Raw genomic sequence first — 16918 nt, 5'->3', positions numbered from 1 at the left:
ACAACAATTTCTTCCCCTCTTTTTGCTGCCTTGGTTAGTACTGATATCCCATCTCTTGAAACATCTGTCCCTGCGTAGGTAAGTTTTATCCAGGATTCCAAATACATTACCATTACTGAGTGGCTTCCACAAGTTTTCATATGTGACTGTGAAGCCCAAAAGAAGATTTCTCTTGGGCTGTGAGAAGCAGTAAAGAAGGGATTAGAAGAGACTGTTGTGAAGAAATGTCCTTTTGCTATGGCAGCTTTTACATGCCCACCTACTATATTTGAAATAGTTTTTAGACAGATCAGTTTTCAGCTGACTATTTGTGTAATACCTAGAGTTAGCGTAGTCCCAATTTCTCCCAAAATGGGACTAAAATGGAGGACATTCAAGCTACTCTATGTAGATTGGCACTTGATCATTCAGTAATGCACAATAAGAAGGAACTGCATGAGTCTCTTCCCATAAGTGCCTTCTGGGCCTCACTCAAACTGCCCCAGGGGAGGCGTGAGCATCTAAGGACCAAGGCCATCTGCTCACTGGTGGGTTGTACTCATTGTGATCCTTGTTTTGGGTCATCTGCAGAAAGCTGCTGTATTCTCCTTCCAGGCAGGAAGCTGTTTTGTACACAAGCCTGCCCTTCTGTACAGCCACGGGGATAGAACGTGGCCTTATCACAGAAATCATTCTGCAGATTAGAGAAATGGTTCATCTATAGAATATCTTGGGTTCTCAGAACATCTTACCACCGGGGGAAAACACTGCAACAGTTACACAAACAAAAGCTCTAGTGGAAAATAAAAGAAGTTTTCTCCATTCTGATGAACCACTTTTGACAAGAGGATTTGAATGTGACTGCAATAAAGACAAAGCAGTAGAGCAAACACTTCTGCTAGGCTTAGGGACTCTGTAATCGTTTAATTCCCAAATGTGCTTGAACAGGTGTAAATCATGGAATCTTACTTAATTCGCAAAACAGGCCTACACGAGCCCAGAGCTTTAGCAGTACCTGGTCCATTCTGCACCAGAAGACTGGAGATATTTTAGTTATCTCCAGGGATAGCTCTGCTACAAACTGAACCTCCCCGTGCAGTGGTTTCTACAGTGCAGAATGATGGGAAGTGGTTTCTGTTGGGAAATGAGGGGTCTTTCTTACTGCAAGGTGAAACATGACAGTAGGAAATAAATGACACATAAAAGATTTGCATGGTTCACCTGCACATTTTTACAATGGTCTCCAGCAATTCCACTGTGAGATGGTAACACAAAGAGAATCAACAGTAGAGGCAAACTAGGTCATTTAATAATTTTCTAATTCTTGGCAATAGCATTTATCTATTTGCTTGACCTGGAAGGCCTAAATCTAGTGATATGGTCATGGAAGGAGGAGAATCAAGATGTACAGTCAAGTTTGCTTTGGTCCTACTGTTTCAACCATTTCATCATTATAGCATATTGTGGCATTTTATCCTTGCAGCCCAGAAACAGACTTTTACCTTAAACAATAGTAACAAGTAAAGTAATTTACCTTACAACAATAGTGTAACTTTCTGGTTCTATTAGCTTTTTCCTTCTTTGCGGTGGTGTTTCACCTAGGGTAATATATGGACTCTATTGCTCCTCCCTATCTATTGCCACGGGGGGGGGGGGGGGGGGGGGGGGGGGGGGGGGGGGGGGGGGGGGGGGGGGGGAAGGTAGAAGGCAAGTGATAAGCTTTGCTTTCTTAGCACTGGACTGTGAATTTTCAGTAGCAAGAAAGAGGCATTGCAGCACATCAGAACGGGGAGGCTACAGTAGCTAAATTCCTGGCGTTCCTGTATTAATGTTTGTTTACAGGCAAGACAGTCTTTGCTCACAGTTACCTAGGGCATAAGCCACCTTCTGTAACGTGAAATGAGAACTTCTTTCTAGTTCCAGATGCTGTGATCTGAGTGACTCCTAATTATGCTTCTCTTTTCCATTTGTGTTACTTTTATTCCCTAAAACCTTGTTAAGGAATAATCATTAATTGCAAGTGCTTCCTTTAGAGCTTCTGTTGATTTTAAGGGCAATCCATGTATTTAATTCTATTCAATGAGAAAACTCACAGAATACATATGAACATTCATTTCATTCTAGTTCAGAATGGAGAATTGCTAATACTAATCTAAGGCTCCAGTATCTCAGTTGCACGTACCCTATGTTAAAGGAAGTGAGTGGTATCAGATTTATTTTTCTGATAACAGTACTATGACAATGTTAGCAAAGTTTACAAAGAAAAACATACCTGGACTACAAATTTAAGAGGGCATAAACAAGTGACTTACTAACTACACCGAGAATTTGCTTAATTTGATCGTATCTCCTTAGGAGTTGCCCTTTCAGATTTTTCTTCTCCAAGGAACAGAAGCAATCCCTTACATCTAGCATGAATGTATTGGTCTTCTGTTATTACAAGTCCCTGTCTTCTTGAATTAAAGTAAAAAGAGAAAGGGTAGGGGTTTTTCTTAAATCATTTCCCATTTCTCACTAAAATTTCCATAATAAGAATGCCACATCTGATAATGTTATCCCAGTAGATGACCAAGCACTGAAACGAAAGGATTAACCAGTGAGGAATCAGAGAGGGTTGGTTTTTTGCCATCAGATTTTAAACATTTTTAAAAGCCATGTTGGTCAATTTACATTTTATACATACTTGAAAGAATGGCACATTAAGATAAATGAACACATTGTGATGCCTTCCAGTGTTACAAGGGTGACAGACAAATTTGGAGATCCATGTATGCTTTAAAGAACAGTACATTTGTTTAAATAAACTCATAGAAAACCACCATAAACAACCGTAAAACAGATTTTAAACAGGTAAAATGAATAAACTGTAAAAATACTGCATCTTCCATAAACACACTCTGTGGTTCCACCACCCTGTGGCCAACAAAAAAAGTTGCCGTTTTGCTTCATACGGTGCATGCTGATTGCCTTGTATTAGCAACTGAAGGTCAGAATCGAGGCAGGCAGTGGGCATCAGCAAATACAGTCACCACACTGCTGTATTTTGCCCTTAGCTGATACATTGAAAAATAGCAGCATTAAAATACAGCCTGAAATAGCTTAGCTACTACCTCAACTTGTTAAAATTGTGCAAGAATAAAGAACACCAGCAGCATTTTAATGGATGTGTTTCAATTTGGTTTCAGACGCTCCCCTCCCATACAAAGCACACACAAACACAAAGCTGAAACTGATCTAGTAACTGTTATTTCTTGTCCATCTTTGAAAACTTTTCCCATAGTTTCCTTTACTTAACTTTTTAAATTTTACTTAGAAACCTATTCAGTGTTAAAGAAAATCCATGAGAATTTGAAAATAATTTCTAAATGCCAGGAAACTGATGCTTATTCCTCTCCTTAAACAGGAGATACACAGACTATTCTCATCACCTGAATTTCTTTAGTTGAAAGTTTTAACGTTTCAGATTTCTGTTACTGAAAGCTACATTTTTAGAAAGGTCTCCCATACACTAGAAACTGAAAGAGCATAAACTCTCAGTGGCACATGTAAAGGGTAATTTTTTGCTAGTTTGCTCTTATGTTGTTTATATTGTACCTTTTTGATATAGAAAATGGAAGAGTTAGGTCTTCTGACACAACTCACAAGGGAATATGTAAGAGTAGAAATCAGAAGGCCTTCTCTAAAGCCAAGTTTTGCAATTCCCTTTTTGTTTAAGTATGATAAGGCTTATTAAAAAAACAACAACAACAACAAAAAAAACCCCAAAAAACCCCCAACCAACATCCCTGGGAAAAGAACATAAAAGCCTTTTGGAAATACTTAATTTCTGAAAACATAAGACTATTTGAAAAAAAATGCAAAATTAAATGAAATTCAAGAAATCAATTCTTGTATTTCAAATCAGTCCATGATTTCATCATCAGCAATAAGATGTGCTATCTTTTCCAGCCCAAAATCACCAGCTTTGGGGAAAACATTCATACTTAACAGAAATAATTAACGGGTTAAGTTAAATTAACTTTTTTTTCCCTGATCCACATGCCTGCATGTTAGATAATGTTACATTAGAACTGAGCATTGTAAGGAGACACTAAAAGCAACAACTTGTAACAGTAACCAAAGTAAAAGCCATTTTCTCACGGTTACATACTATAGATCAGTAATTTAATATTAAAATTAACCTCCTATATAAATAAAAATAAAAAAGTTGGGCAAAAGTAAATTGGCACAGTCATTATGGTATTGCTTTCCAGTTTCAACACTGCAAAGAGCAGCCACAGATTCCAAACACCAAAAGGAAAAGGCTGTCACCCAACCACCTGGTGTAGTTTGGCTGGGTTTTTTTTTCCCCTTTTAAATGAAGTCATCAGCAGTGCTACTGCCTCAGATACATCAAACAACTGCTTGGAATGGGTAGGTGTGCAGCTTGCAGTAAAAGGACTGCTATAGAACCGCTATGTAAAAATGAGAACAAATACATAAAAACAAAACCACAGAGTGTGGTTTACTGGTCTGCATGACTTTTCTTAAGTCAATGTTTTTCAGGATTGTGACTAATTTTTACCTTCAAAAAGGCAAAAAAATTAGAAAAAAAAAAAATCAAAATCTTAAGCCTTCAAGTTTCCTTACCTTCATTCCCTCCCTCTCCCAAAAAAGCACCTCCTACTATAAACACTTTTTCTGTTTTACGGGTTCAGAAGTTGGAATGTAGTGGAAATACATACAAGAGAGAAGGAATTTCTAGTTGTACATTACATTACAAAGAGGTTTGCTCCCAGACCTAAGGAGGGAGGGATACTAAGCAATATTAAATTCCTATAAGAATCCTTACAAAGCATGCAAAATATGGATATACTCACAAAATTGAAATTTATATTTGTTCCTTTTTGAATTTGCAACTTCACAGTACAATAATTTCTAATATTATGCAGCAGTCAGAATTACAGTGACCACAAAATCATTTCCCTTTAATTTTTTTCTTTCCATTTGTTTGAAAGACTTTTTTTTTTTTTTGAGAGGTTGCAGATCACCCATCAGAAAATGTGAAATTCAGCATAACAGGGGTTGCTTTCTTTGTCGTATCTCCCCTCAAATGATGTTGACAACCTAACTCTACCAATCTTTCAAAAATCTGTCCCTCCCTCCCCTTTCCATGCTGATTCCTTCCCTTGTCTTCAAGCTGTACTTTTCTTCTCGCCAGGATGATGATGGACGGATGCCACAAAATGGATGCTGCATAACTGGGTAGGAATTAAAGGGGGCTGGAGTAGTTTATGAAAATGGGATCACTCCCTCCCCCCAAGATGTTTGGCACAACTGCTTCATAGCCAGAATACTTTGCTCTGGATACCAGCAATTAGATTATGCTTTCAATTCCCTAGACAAATAGAGCTGCCCTTTACGCCTACGTAACCCCTGTGGCTTTAACTGATTTAGGCAAGGAAACACAAAGTTGGTATTTGGCTAGACCTTTTGTACTGCTGTATGTAGTTCCATAGAAATTTCTTCACTGCTCTTATTTAAAACGGGGTTGGAATTTCTGGAGAATACACAATGCATGCTACTTGCTAGATTGTCCATAAAGTACATTCTGACACATTTTATCAAAGTATTTGTATCTATCAGAAAAAGACTCTCGTAGAAGCAATGTACAAAGCCTCCAAAAATTCAAGTATCAAAAAAAAAAAAAAAAAAAAAAAGATGTTCTGATAAAAGTTTGGAGTAAGCAGCCAGCCCAACTGATAGCCATTGATTTTTTTTTTTTTTGTCCACAAATGCTTCAATTATTTTTGCAGTGATAACATCTTTTCTTTGGAGCATTGGGAATTAACAGTCTTCCCAATTAATTTTCATTAAGTTTGGCGGGGTCTAAGGAATTTAGCAATCCTGCCTGGACAATATTGCCCCTGCTTTTATATGCAAACAAACAACAGAATCACTGACTCTAATCCTCCCTGCCTCTCTTTAATTTGCTATATTTATTTATAGCGTAACATCATGAGGTCTGGCTCCCTTAACCCAAAAAACCCCATCAGAAGTGCAACATAGGCAAGAGCAGGGCATCTCCTTCCCTAGAGCTGTATAAACATTTGCAAGGGAAGGGGTGGGTGAGACCAAAAAAAACCAACCCAAAACCAAACAAACCAACAGTTCTAGTTGTATGCAAAACTGTTTCATTTCTTTAGAACCCTGTTCAAATCAAACTTGAATTTCTGAGGAGGGAATCTTAGATCCCAGACCCTTCCCTTCTCCTCTTGCAAAGCAATGCTATTTTTGTGGCCTAGAACAGTACTTTAAAAACAGCAGTTATTAAAGACACAGTTGTGATATATCCTTTAACTCCCCCTCACCCAAAAAGGGGTATCCTATCAAGTGGTCCAGTAGAAATCTTGAAGTTTCTTTATGATAAATTAAATCCATAAAATGAGGAATACCTTCTGTCACATTCCCAACAAGAATAATAGCCACACTCTGTGGTGCATTTGTTCAAGTGTCTATTGCTCCTTCTAGCGGAGATTCTGCACAGCTCCATCTCCAGTTCAGTTCTGGTCCTACCAATCAAAAGTAGAGGTTTTTCTCCTTTCTCTTCAGGTTGTCTCTGGTTAACAAACAGCAGAAGCACTGAGGGCCATAATTCCCCAGGACAGGAACAGGCCAGTAATGTCTGAAGAAACACCAGTCGTCTTTTTCTCAGGTGTGGCAGATTTATGCCAAGAGCAGGTTTTTGTGTCCTGTTGGTATCACAGGCACCTACACCTCTGTGGAAAAGAGAATGCTTTGCCTCTTGCTGTCCGGGGTAGGGATAGTCTCTAGCTGCAGGAAGTACAGAAGAACTTGAACCTGGAAAGAGAAAGAAAGAGGTAATGATAAAGCTCTGTTAACTCATTCTCATCCTGGCTATCTGAGAGTTGGCAGACATGCCTACAGCTCTCTCCACAGGAACATTTTGCAGTTATGTATTTGTTTTAATACAGTGTATAATATCAGCAGGAATATTAAAACCTGCAGTGCTTCAGAGACACTCCTTTCAGCTTCCAGGGTATAACAATGGTGTTGGTGTTCCACTGCACTGAAAAAATCTGATCTATAATCTGCCATTACTCAGTCAAGAACGTACAAAACAGCCCGACCAGCTAACACAGCCTCTATGTTCGAATTCTCTGCACCGCTTTCAAAAGGCAGCAGTGGCCAAAGAAATCTGAATTTAGCAAAGAATTTTGTTGTGCATCAGTGAAGGTGGTTTAAGTGTTGAGGAGCATTGCAGAAAAACACTGTCAGTCCTTTTATCCCAGGCTAGCAATACGGTGCTGTGAGACAGCTCTCAAAAAAATCTTACTATTCACAAACACAAACCATACAGGATGCGTGCATGCTGACATTTTTTCATGAAAAGCTGTATTAGTACAGATGCAAACTGAACTGCCTGAAGTAACTCAGTTCTACAAACAGTCTAAAATGTCTGTGTAAGGGTGAAAATTGTTTATGTTTCTCAAAAAAACTGTCATGAAAACACAGAAGGATGGCTGAACCAGGCCTTGCTAGAGGACTGCAGTTTCCCAGATATTGTCTTCACAAGATTCAATAGCACATTTAGAATTTTACCTGGGACATGACTTCTAGTGACCAACTATCAGTCATTGTGATAGGCTGGGTTGGGTTAGCAGGGATTTTACTGTCCTTCTCTGAAGGTCTGAGCAGCGTTGGTCCAAAGACAGTTGCAAGATTATGCAGGGACATCTTGTTAATGCTTTCCCTCTCAGCAACCCTGGGAGAAGAAACAATGAAGAAGGCAGATCTTTATAAATCGCTGAGTTTGGAAGTGTCCTTAAGTAAGAAATCATATTAATTCCTTTTGTAAAAAGTTTTAGATACATTCAATCAACCACTCTCTCCATATATGCCTAAATGAACTTTATATATAAGCAAATATCTTGATCTGACAGAACAAGTCTCCACGCACTCTACAGACTTAGAGTGGCTTAAACTTGGGAAAGGGACTGCTGCTTACTGTCTGGACAGGCAGAAGTGGGACAGGAATAAAGGAATGTTTTTCATCCCCGTTTTATAAATGAGAAACTGAGGCACAAAGGTTAAAAAATTTACCCAAGGGCAGAAAAGTCTGCAGCAGAAACACAAGTAAAACCCAGATTTCCTGGATTTTAATCCAGGACCTCAGTCACAAGATTATCTTTCATCTCTCCAGTGACAGTCCCTGGTATGTACAAAATACATATGTAAATTAATACATTGTGCATGTATTAAGCAAGCTTATTGCATTCATATCAAACGCATGGAAATACTTTTTCACAGTTACAACCATATTACAAAGACATAGACAAGATCAGAAAGACTAGCCTAAGCAAGGAACTGACAACTCCAGTTAGCAGAAGTGCAAAGTTGGAATTTTTAAAAATATATCATGTTAGATTGCAGACACCTTTTGAAACAGGGCTTACAAGTCCTTAAACATGGCCAAAGCTTCATGATTTATACTAAAACCTTTCCCGATCTTTGTATCCAGATGCAGATGCAGTTTTGCAGTGATATTGCAGCAGGAATTTGCATTTGCACTAGATAAGCCGAGACTTTTGTTACCCCTTTCCTCCAGTTCTAATCCTTTCAGTATGAGTGGGAATGGAATTCAGGATTTAGTGCCTCACTAAGTGAGTATGAGACAATAGTTATCTGATGAGCATTCACAGCAAATCAGCAAATGCTTCTTCATTTGTGTGATTCAGCACGAATTCAAGGAAGAGACTCCTCTTCAAAATAATGATGCTTTACAGATTAAATACGTTTCTAAAGGATCCACATATTACCTTTTTAAATGGTCCAAAAGGAAAAGGAATGTCACAAGGTTGGGTTCTGGAAGTGATAACAATAGATTCAACATACAGCTTTCCTTTGCAACAGGATCTGAAAGTGCTACAAGACAGAAAATAACAAAACATCACCATAGGCAGTGAACGAGAATTTGACTGACTGTGTAATTTCCCAAACCAACAAATATGGATGGTCCTGAATGGACTGCAATTATATCATAGGTTGGAAGGTCAGAGTTGCACATCAATACCCCACAGGATCTCTTTCCTTTATTTCATAGACGCATAGAGAATCCTTTTCTCTCAAGCAGCTCAAGTACTTTCAGACTTTAAACCGTTATGATGTTTTTCCCCTGCATCAAGATAAGACAAGGCATACCCCCCCACACAAAGAGGGCTTCCCTGGAAGACTGAATGGGGCAAACAGCAAGCACAGCCTCAACAAGTAGGCTGTCATCCTACTCTTAACCTATCCTTCAGAAACCCGGACATTTTCAACTTACAAAAAAGCATGGCAATTGCCCATATTCAAGCTCATAGGAAGAAGATGTCATTCCAACGCTCGTTTCTGAGCTCCGTTTCACTTCCCTAACAGCTTGTTCCAGGCTTCTGTCCAACACTATAAATATGGGTTTTGTATTGCTTTAGGAGCAGCCTCCTACAGAAGAGTTTCAGTTGCCAAGGGTTATTTCTGCTACTACCTACCAATGCCCTCAGCAAAGTTGGGGTACAGTTCGTCTGTAAAGAGGGGTTCAGGCAGTTCCCGGAAGTACAGTTTCAAGGTGCCTGCAATGGCATTAACATCCATCTCGCTCATCATCACTGAGACGTCTTTGTTATCTGAAAGAGGGAAAAGGGGAAGCAGGGTAAAGAAGCTGCTGGCCTTGTGTTCATTCTTTTTCTTGCTTTGGCTCTCTTTGTTTATCCTTTGCCTTTGCCCAAATAGCTGAGAGTTCTCCTGTTTACGTTTCTCCAGATTAAATGAGCTACCTTCTGACAACTGAGAAGTGCTGCACAAAAGACTGCAAACAGTTTACAGCTTTAAATCAAGTAGAGGGAACCTCATACTACCCAGGGTTAGTTATGCTGTGCCAGCAACCTCAGCCTGATCTGGAACAAGCCCTGCTTGACTGTATTTATATGCATTTCAACTTTTGTTAGTGACAAAAATTGTTACTCCAATTCCCTGCCTCTAACAGCTTAGAAAAGAGACTCTGAGGCTAACTCCCCACTGAGTGTAGCTAAAGTACACAGGCAATTCAGGGCTCACGTTTCAGTTTTGTTACTATTAAAAACAACAAAACCACCCCCTTTCCCTAAAACAAACAGACGAACCAGCAGAGCCAGTGCTGGTTTCATGAAGCTTAGTGTAAAACAGCATTTAATAGAAATGAAAAAAGTTGCTTTTCAAAATGTGAAACACCCTTACTTGCACTAGTGAAGATTCATAAATCAATGCATTTGGTAGCTTAGAGGGACTGAAAAGAAAATACAAGAAGGAAGAAATTTCACAAAATAAGTGAAGAAAAAGTGCAGGGAGGGTGAATTTGGGCACCTGGCACAGGCCCCATGACTGCTTGCATCAAAAGAGAGCTCGAGTGTGGCTTGAGCAGTCCTTGGACCATCGTGTGGAGGCTGGAAGTAGGGCAGAATTTCACTTTTTGTACCTCAGCAATTTGGAGGTGTTTCATCTGCCTGATCTTGGATGCCTTTTGGGACATACACGCCATTCTTTTAAATGCAGCACCAGTAAGGAGCCCTTTTCTGCTCAAGATCAAAGAAAGCTTTACAAAGGTTGGTCAAAATTATCTAATTTTACAATGTGTGCACATCAATCTAGACAGAGTTAAGAAGAGAACTTGGGAGCCTGACCACCCAACTTCAGTTTCGAAAACACCCTTCCTAGTCAACCTTAGAAATTTTTTTTTCTGGCTTCCTTTCACAAAACATTCTCAATTTCAAGGACTTCTATTCATTTGGAGACCTCGCAACAGTGAGGAAATTACAGCTTCTGATTGCTGCTGCTTCCCCTGAGGAAGGTGTCTGCCATTTACAAAGATTTGGCAAGGCAGGCAAACCCACCATTTCGTGTCTGCTGGAAAGAATAACAAATGCATTATGTGGTATAAGGATCCATCCCATTGTATGTCTTGGGTTATATCTGTAGCTGAAGAGTATTAATAAAACATGCAGCCAGGGTTAAAATGATTCTCCTTGTGTGAGAATCTTTGCCTCTTAATTCTTCTTGGGGAACATAAGATTAAGAATAGCATAGCCACCTGACAGGGAGCTCACGCAGGTTCTCACAGTGCAAAGGAAACCATCAGACACAGATACTTACTGACATCAAAGGCAGCTTTCAAAGCTTGGATATCGGTTGCGACCCCAGAGACACGGTAGATGCCCACCTCCTCCATTCCACGCCGCTCTATCTCCTCCACGCACTGGCGCACTATGTAAGGCACCTTCGATCTCTCTCTCCTTAAGAAAGCCAGATACAAGAGTTCAGTACAGGCCATGCTCTCAATGCTTCTTACCCCAGCCAGCTAGGCTGGCTAAAATCACCCCGTCATTTTGCTGTGCAAACCTCTTCTGGAAAATGGGGTGGGAGAAAGTCTGAGTAGGCAATCAAGACTGAGCTGAAAAACTCCTTTTAAAACTGGAGAGGGTTTTCTGACTGTCTCAGCCTGGCTTTGGCTGTCCTGCAGCTGCCTTGAGCACTTGAGCTTCTGGCCGGGTCCCAGTGCCCCTAGAGTCTGCAACTCTGCGCAGGAATCAGAGGATTCCCAAACAGTCCTTGGACACATAGCAACACTGTTGCTTTCCAATTAATGCAATTCCATAGGGAGGAAATACCATGCTTCCCAAACTATGTAACAGAACAAACGGGTTTCTTCTGGCAAACGATTCATGACAAAAGATCAGGGGTTAAAATAATACAACAGGATCCAAAGAACGTGAACATTTCCGATTATGGAAAGGAAACATCACTGTTCAGTGGCTCTGGAAATTTGTGACCAAGTCAACTAACTACAGAACAAAGGGGCAAGGGGTATTTCCAGAACTCAGAAAAGTGATAGGCTGTAAGTAAACACCCTGGGTTTCAAAGCCTGTGTGTACACTGGTTTTTTCCCCTGCAAAAAATGAAGCTCAGAGAATGTACAGCATCTCCATTCTGCAGCCAAGCCATCTACACTACTACCCAAGTGGAGCAGGCTGGACTGACAAATCCCTCAGTGGGGTAAAGACAGGTGCAGCCCACTGGCCAGCTGGCTTTCTGAAAAACAATAGGGAGAAACGTGACCCATAGGCTCACTTGGTAACAATAGCGATCTTGACTCCAAAAACCCCAGTCTGTTTCCGGGATGGCATCCTTTTCAGGCTAAACTCCCGACTGGTAAACTTCACTGACAGCTTCACTTCAACCTGAATAAAAGAGAACAGCTGTTACTTTTCTAACATTTTCTTTTTTTTTTTCCCCCTATGCTGCAATGAAGAGCAAAGAAATAAAGCACATAAGAGGTACAGAAGCAGTGCTAACTTCTGTTTTCCATACTTACTCCATTCATTGAGATGACTGTGCGTTGCCAATCTTTGTCCTGCAATGCCTGTGGGTCCAGCTGAAAAACATGGAAGTTACCCATGAGCTAGGAACAGACTTCAGAGAAATCAGCTAGCCTGAAAGGCTTCTGTAAGTGAGCAGAGCACTACCACTTTCAACATGTTAGTTCTTTTCCATAGGAAAACACACATTCCAAGGTTTCTCAGGTTTCAGGCAATGGGACACTCGGATATTGTGCGGTTCTCTAAGAAGCGCTGATGAGGACTCACACACATGGAAAATCCAGCAACATGTGTGCGGTGTCTGCTCAACAACAAAGGCAACCTCAGTGAGCAAAATCAATGTTTGAAAGCCAATTAACTTCAGCTTTCATAGAAAGAGAGACTGCATTCATTGCTTTAGCACAACAGGCACATTAACAGACAGCCAAATTTGTCCCATACCACAGGGCTAGGCATCAGAAAAGGGGAGGAGAGATTTCTGAAATAACTGTGATTTGAAATAGAGGAAACTGTCTCCCTCTGCAGTTATCTAGAGACAGGTATGGTTGGATGAGTGTGAAATTACTGCACTGAAATAAAAAGCCAGGCTGGAGAACTTCATAGCTCTTGGCTACGAAGCTAATAGCTTCCAAGAAGGACTATGTTCCACTGAATTCAAAAGACATAGTGACCCTAACAGTGAGATCAAGGAACAGAAATATGAAGTGATCCATACAGAGACAAGTAACTTTACCTCTGTCATGATCTGACAGAGGAGAGATGGAGAAAATCAGCCCAGAAATCATGGAAAGTTGTCCTACTTCAACCTGCCTATTCCTTTTCATTTCAACTTGAGCACAGAGGCAGGAAGAACACCTGGCCCTGCTATTGCAAGAATTCATTAAGCAGAAACAAGTTCTGAAGCAAAGCCCTGATCTCCCGTTTTCAGCTTTGCTTGATCTCTTTTGAGTGGACAGTTGTGAGGCTGGGGAGCAGCTGACTCAAGTACTCAAACATCACCCAGCAATTCCAATACTGCCTGGGAAAGTCCAAACGCATCTGAACGGCTGAAGAGCGGCACTCAGCTCAAGCTAGACTGGCAAAAGGGAGAAAAGAGCTGTCTGCACGGAGACTTCTATCAGCAATCGGAACCAGCCAAAGCAAGCAGACTTCGGTGCCTCCTGAGGTGGCTTTGTAACACTTAGCTCTTGAACACTGAGACGCAGTAAGACCGGAAGGAGGCAACTGCACTCAACTCTGTGTTTTGAGTTTACTGTCGTCAGCAAACAAAAAGACACTCAGTAACTAGAGCTATTTCTGCAGCACAGCTCCTCCCTCTCGCAGAACCCCATGCAAAAGCAGAGTTCTCTGACAGGCAGAGGTAATGTTGAAACAATAGCAGCTGCAGTATATTCTGGGAGATCTCAGATGCAATCATGCTCACGCTGTCTTTCAAATCATCAACAAACTAGCCCAATGCTGCTGACAGCTACAGAGACAAGTCCCCCCATGCCCTTCCCCACTCCCCAAAAAAGACAACCAGCAAAGAGAAAAATTTCTCGCTGTTTGCTCACACCGCAGAGACCCCAAGAAGTGACAGACAAGCAAGTCAGGCCAACCTTATCTCTGCGCACTTTGTTACGGACGTGAGCCCACAGTGGGATGCTGCCAGCACACACATGCTTTCCTGTCGAATTGGACCGGTTCCTGTAGGTGCAACTCTGGCAGAAATTCCTGAAGACCCCTTGTAAGGAATAGTCAGTAACCAGTAGCTCCCACATTTTGGGACTGCACAAAGGTCCAGGAGGCCAATGGGCAGCAGTGCTTAGCTTCAGTGCTTCAGCAAACCCAAATAAGAGACTGCTTGCCAAGAGGGTTTGCTTATAACTCTGGCGGAACAGATCCGCCCCCGCCTGTGTGGCTGGCCAAAGTTCCTACAAGTTGGCCAGAATCTAAGCTGTTCTTCCCTGAATTTCCGTGCTGGAAGTTTGGTTTCTTTCAACAACTGCATTCTTTCCCAGAATCAAGAGGAAACCATTTCTGAAGTGTCTGGTTTCCTATGAAGGGCAACCATGCTCAGTATTCCTGAAAGCTTGATCTCCAGCTGCCTAAACAGTCATCTCATTAAGCTGCCAAAATGGCCCTGCTGATAGACACAGCCACAGCCGATCCTCCAGCTCAGAAGCAGTTTTCCATATGCTTTTAGAATGGGTCACTGAGAGCATATTATTTATAGCAGGGAGAGACTGCTTAAGACTAAAGGGGAAAGAGGGTTTTGAATACTTGCCAAAAAAGTTAAAGGAAGAGTCCAGCAGGGTCCAGTTACAGTTTATTTAAGCTAACAGGTATTACTGGTTATGTCTCAGTGATGACCAGGGAACTCCTACCGCTGTACAAAATGAAAGCAAGTAAATAGTTGTTAAAAAGTACGAGCCAAACAAAGTCCTACTCTGTCTCAAGAATGAATATCATATGGCTGCAAAGGATTAGCAAAAGCAGTGTGCTGGAGCTGAGAGATCACAGAGACTCTTCCTTGCTGGGTAACTACTGGAGTGGAGGAAGGACTGCGAGTGTACCTGCTGCCACCTCTTGCTCCCTTACCTCTGAACTCTGTTGCAGGGCTGGCAGGACCCCTGCACTCCCCACCTGCTGCTGGAGAAGAGCTTGTATTGAATGGAGACAGCTAGGGATAACAAGCACCAGGGAGTGGGTCTGGCTGACCCAAGCCAGCCCTGCATAAATCACTGGCAATAACAACAGCAATTAAAAAAAAAAAAATCCCCCCCAGGTGCTTTTTACATAACAAAGCAAAATGATGGAAGCTAATAAAAGAGCAAAGCTTGACTAAGCTCTCAGCAACACTGAGTGAGACAGGAAGATCAGGTCTAACAGTCTGATAAAGTCACAGTAGGAAATAACAGAGTCAACAGGAAACTAAGAACATCATTTAGACTTTGAGCAAGCTTTCAGTCCTGGACCCTACAGATGACTGACCTTCTAAGGCCAGCAAGAGCAACACAGGGAAAGGGCAGCTGGAGCAGACAGGTTACAAAGCAGACTGAAGACAAAGAGAGTTAGTGAGTGCGATGCTCCAGCATAGAGAGGGCCTGTGACAAATGGGGTCATGCCGTCTTCTGGCCTGATTTGGAGATCAATGACCTGGAAGAAGGAACACTGAGTAGAAGAATGCAATCTACAGACAGCGTGCCAAAAGGAGGCTGCTCCGAGCGAGCAAGCACATAGCGCTTGCTTTGCCAGCTCAAGCAGGAGGAGGCACTGTGAAATGGCTGCCTCTGCATTAATGTGACAGTGAAATTTACTGCACCTCTAAACATTTCCTTCAAACAGTTGCTTGGTTTGAGCGAGAAAAGGACCTGTCCTATCTCCACTGAAACTGTGAAAAACTGTGTTGTTTCCATGACCTATGCAAATAGGACAGACCTGCTAAAACCCTCAAAGACTGTATCTCACGGGCTTGTTTGCACAGTCCCCACCAAAAGCGCATGCTGCACAGGAAGAATACAAACCAACCAGTTTGTCTTCACTCCCCCAGCACCTCCAGTCCCCTTGTGACCTGTTCTTTGGCATTTGCAGTGGCAAGCTACAGCCCTAAATTCACTAATGAATCAAGCAAATGCCTCTCTGTCTCCTGCACAAAACACAACAGAACAAAGCAGCTCAGCACCACGGGGATTTCTGAGTGCAAGTCTCTGGCCCTCGTAGCAGCTTAACACTGAATTGAGACAGACAATTAGTGTATAGCAGTCAGTAGAAGCTGAGCGTGCAGAACACAGAGTGGTGAGGACCTGGGAAAAAGGCAAACTGAGGATACTGGTCAATGGCAAATGCAAGCCAGGCACTAAGAAGGGTGTCTGTGCTCTGCCTTAGGAAACCACCACAGAGAGTTTGATGATTTTTTTTTTTCCTCCCCACCAGAAGAGAAAAGAAAACATACAGAAAGAGGAAAAAACGAAGAAGCGTCAGTGGAAATGAAATGCCTTGGAGCAAGGACTGAGGCAACCTTAAGGTTAGTGTGTTTTATGCTATTTATTCACATTACTTCCTCCCTTTATTAAATCTCCCTGGCAACTTTACACTCCATCAATTTTTAATTGTAACTGATGTGACATACATGTTGTCAGAGTTTCACTGCTGCTGGAAACTCCCAGTCCAGCCATAACCCCATTCTTCTCAAAGCTCCCCGCTGACATGTTAATCTTCCCTGCCATCACCCTTTAGACATGACCCATTGCCTTCTTCATTTCCACCCTATTTTCATTGCTGGGATACTGTTCAGCGTGAGCAAACTGTTCAAACGAACTCAAGTGTGTAAAAGATTTTCTCAGTTGACACTTGGGAGGTACACCATATGACAATCTGTTTTACATGGAAAACAACCTAGATGTCTGAAATAGCCATGTGCGCTGCTATGAGACATCCCAGATAATTAAGCAGATAAGAGTGATTGTTTTGCATGGCAACAGAGGAATGGTGTTGTGCTGCTACCACAGAATGACTGATCTAAGGTCATATCCTCTCTTATTTTCCAGCATTGCTGTGAGGGAGAAGGAAAT

General features: G+C 41.6%; 1 protein-coding gene across 1 annotated transcript in view; it reads right to left on the bottom strand.

The window, feature by feature from the left end:
- Positions 1–6683: 6683 nt before the first annotated feature.
- BCR (BCR activator of RhoGEF and GTPase) overlaps positions 6684–16918 on the bottom strand; it is a 100067-nt gene continuing 89832 nt past the window's right edge. The window contains exons 17-23 of the mRNA XM_050906789.1: positions 12362–12421; positions 12118–12227; positions 11143–11282; positions 9507–9641; positions 8799–8904; positions 7582–7744; positions 6684–6819 (exon numbers count right to left, since the gene is read on the bottom strand). Of these exons, the coding sequence (XP_050762746.1) occupies positions 6730–6819; positions 7582–7744; positions 8799–8904; positions 9507–9641; positions 11143–11282; positions 12118–12227; positions 12362–12421 (804 nt within the window). The 3' untranslated portion in view covers positions 6684–6729. The remainder of the gene's footprint in view (positions 6820–7581; positions 7745–8798; positions 8905–9506; positions 9642–11142; positions 11283–12117; positions 12228–12361; positions 12422–16918) is intronic.

The sequence above is a fragment of the Gymnogyps californianus genome, chromosome 16, assembly GCF_018139145.2.
Source record: "Gymnogyps californianus isolate 813 chromosome 16, ASM1813914v2, whole genome shotgun sequence".
NCBI lineage: Eukaryota > Metazoa > Chordata > Aves > Accipitriformes > Cathartidae > Gymnogyps > Gymnogyps californianus.
This window is presented reverse-complemented; position numbering and strand designations above follow the sequence as displayed.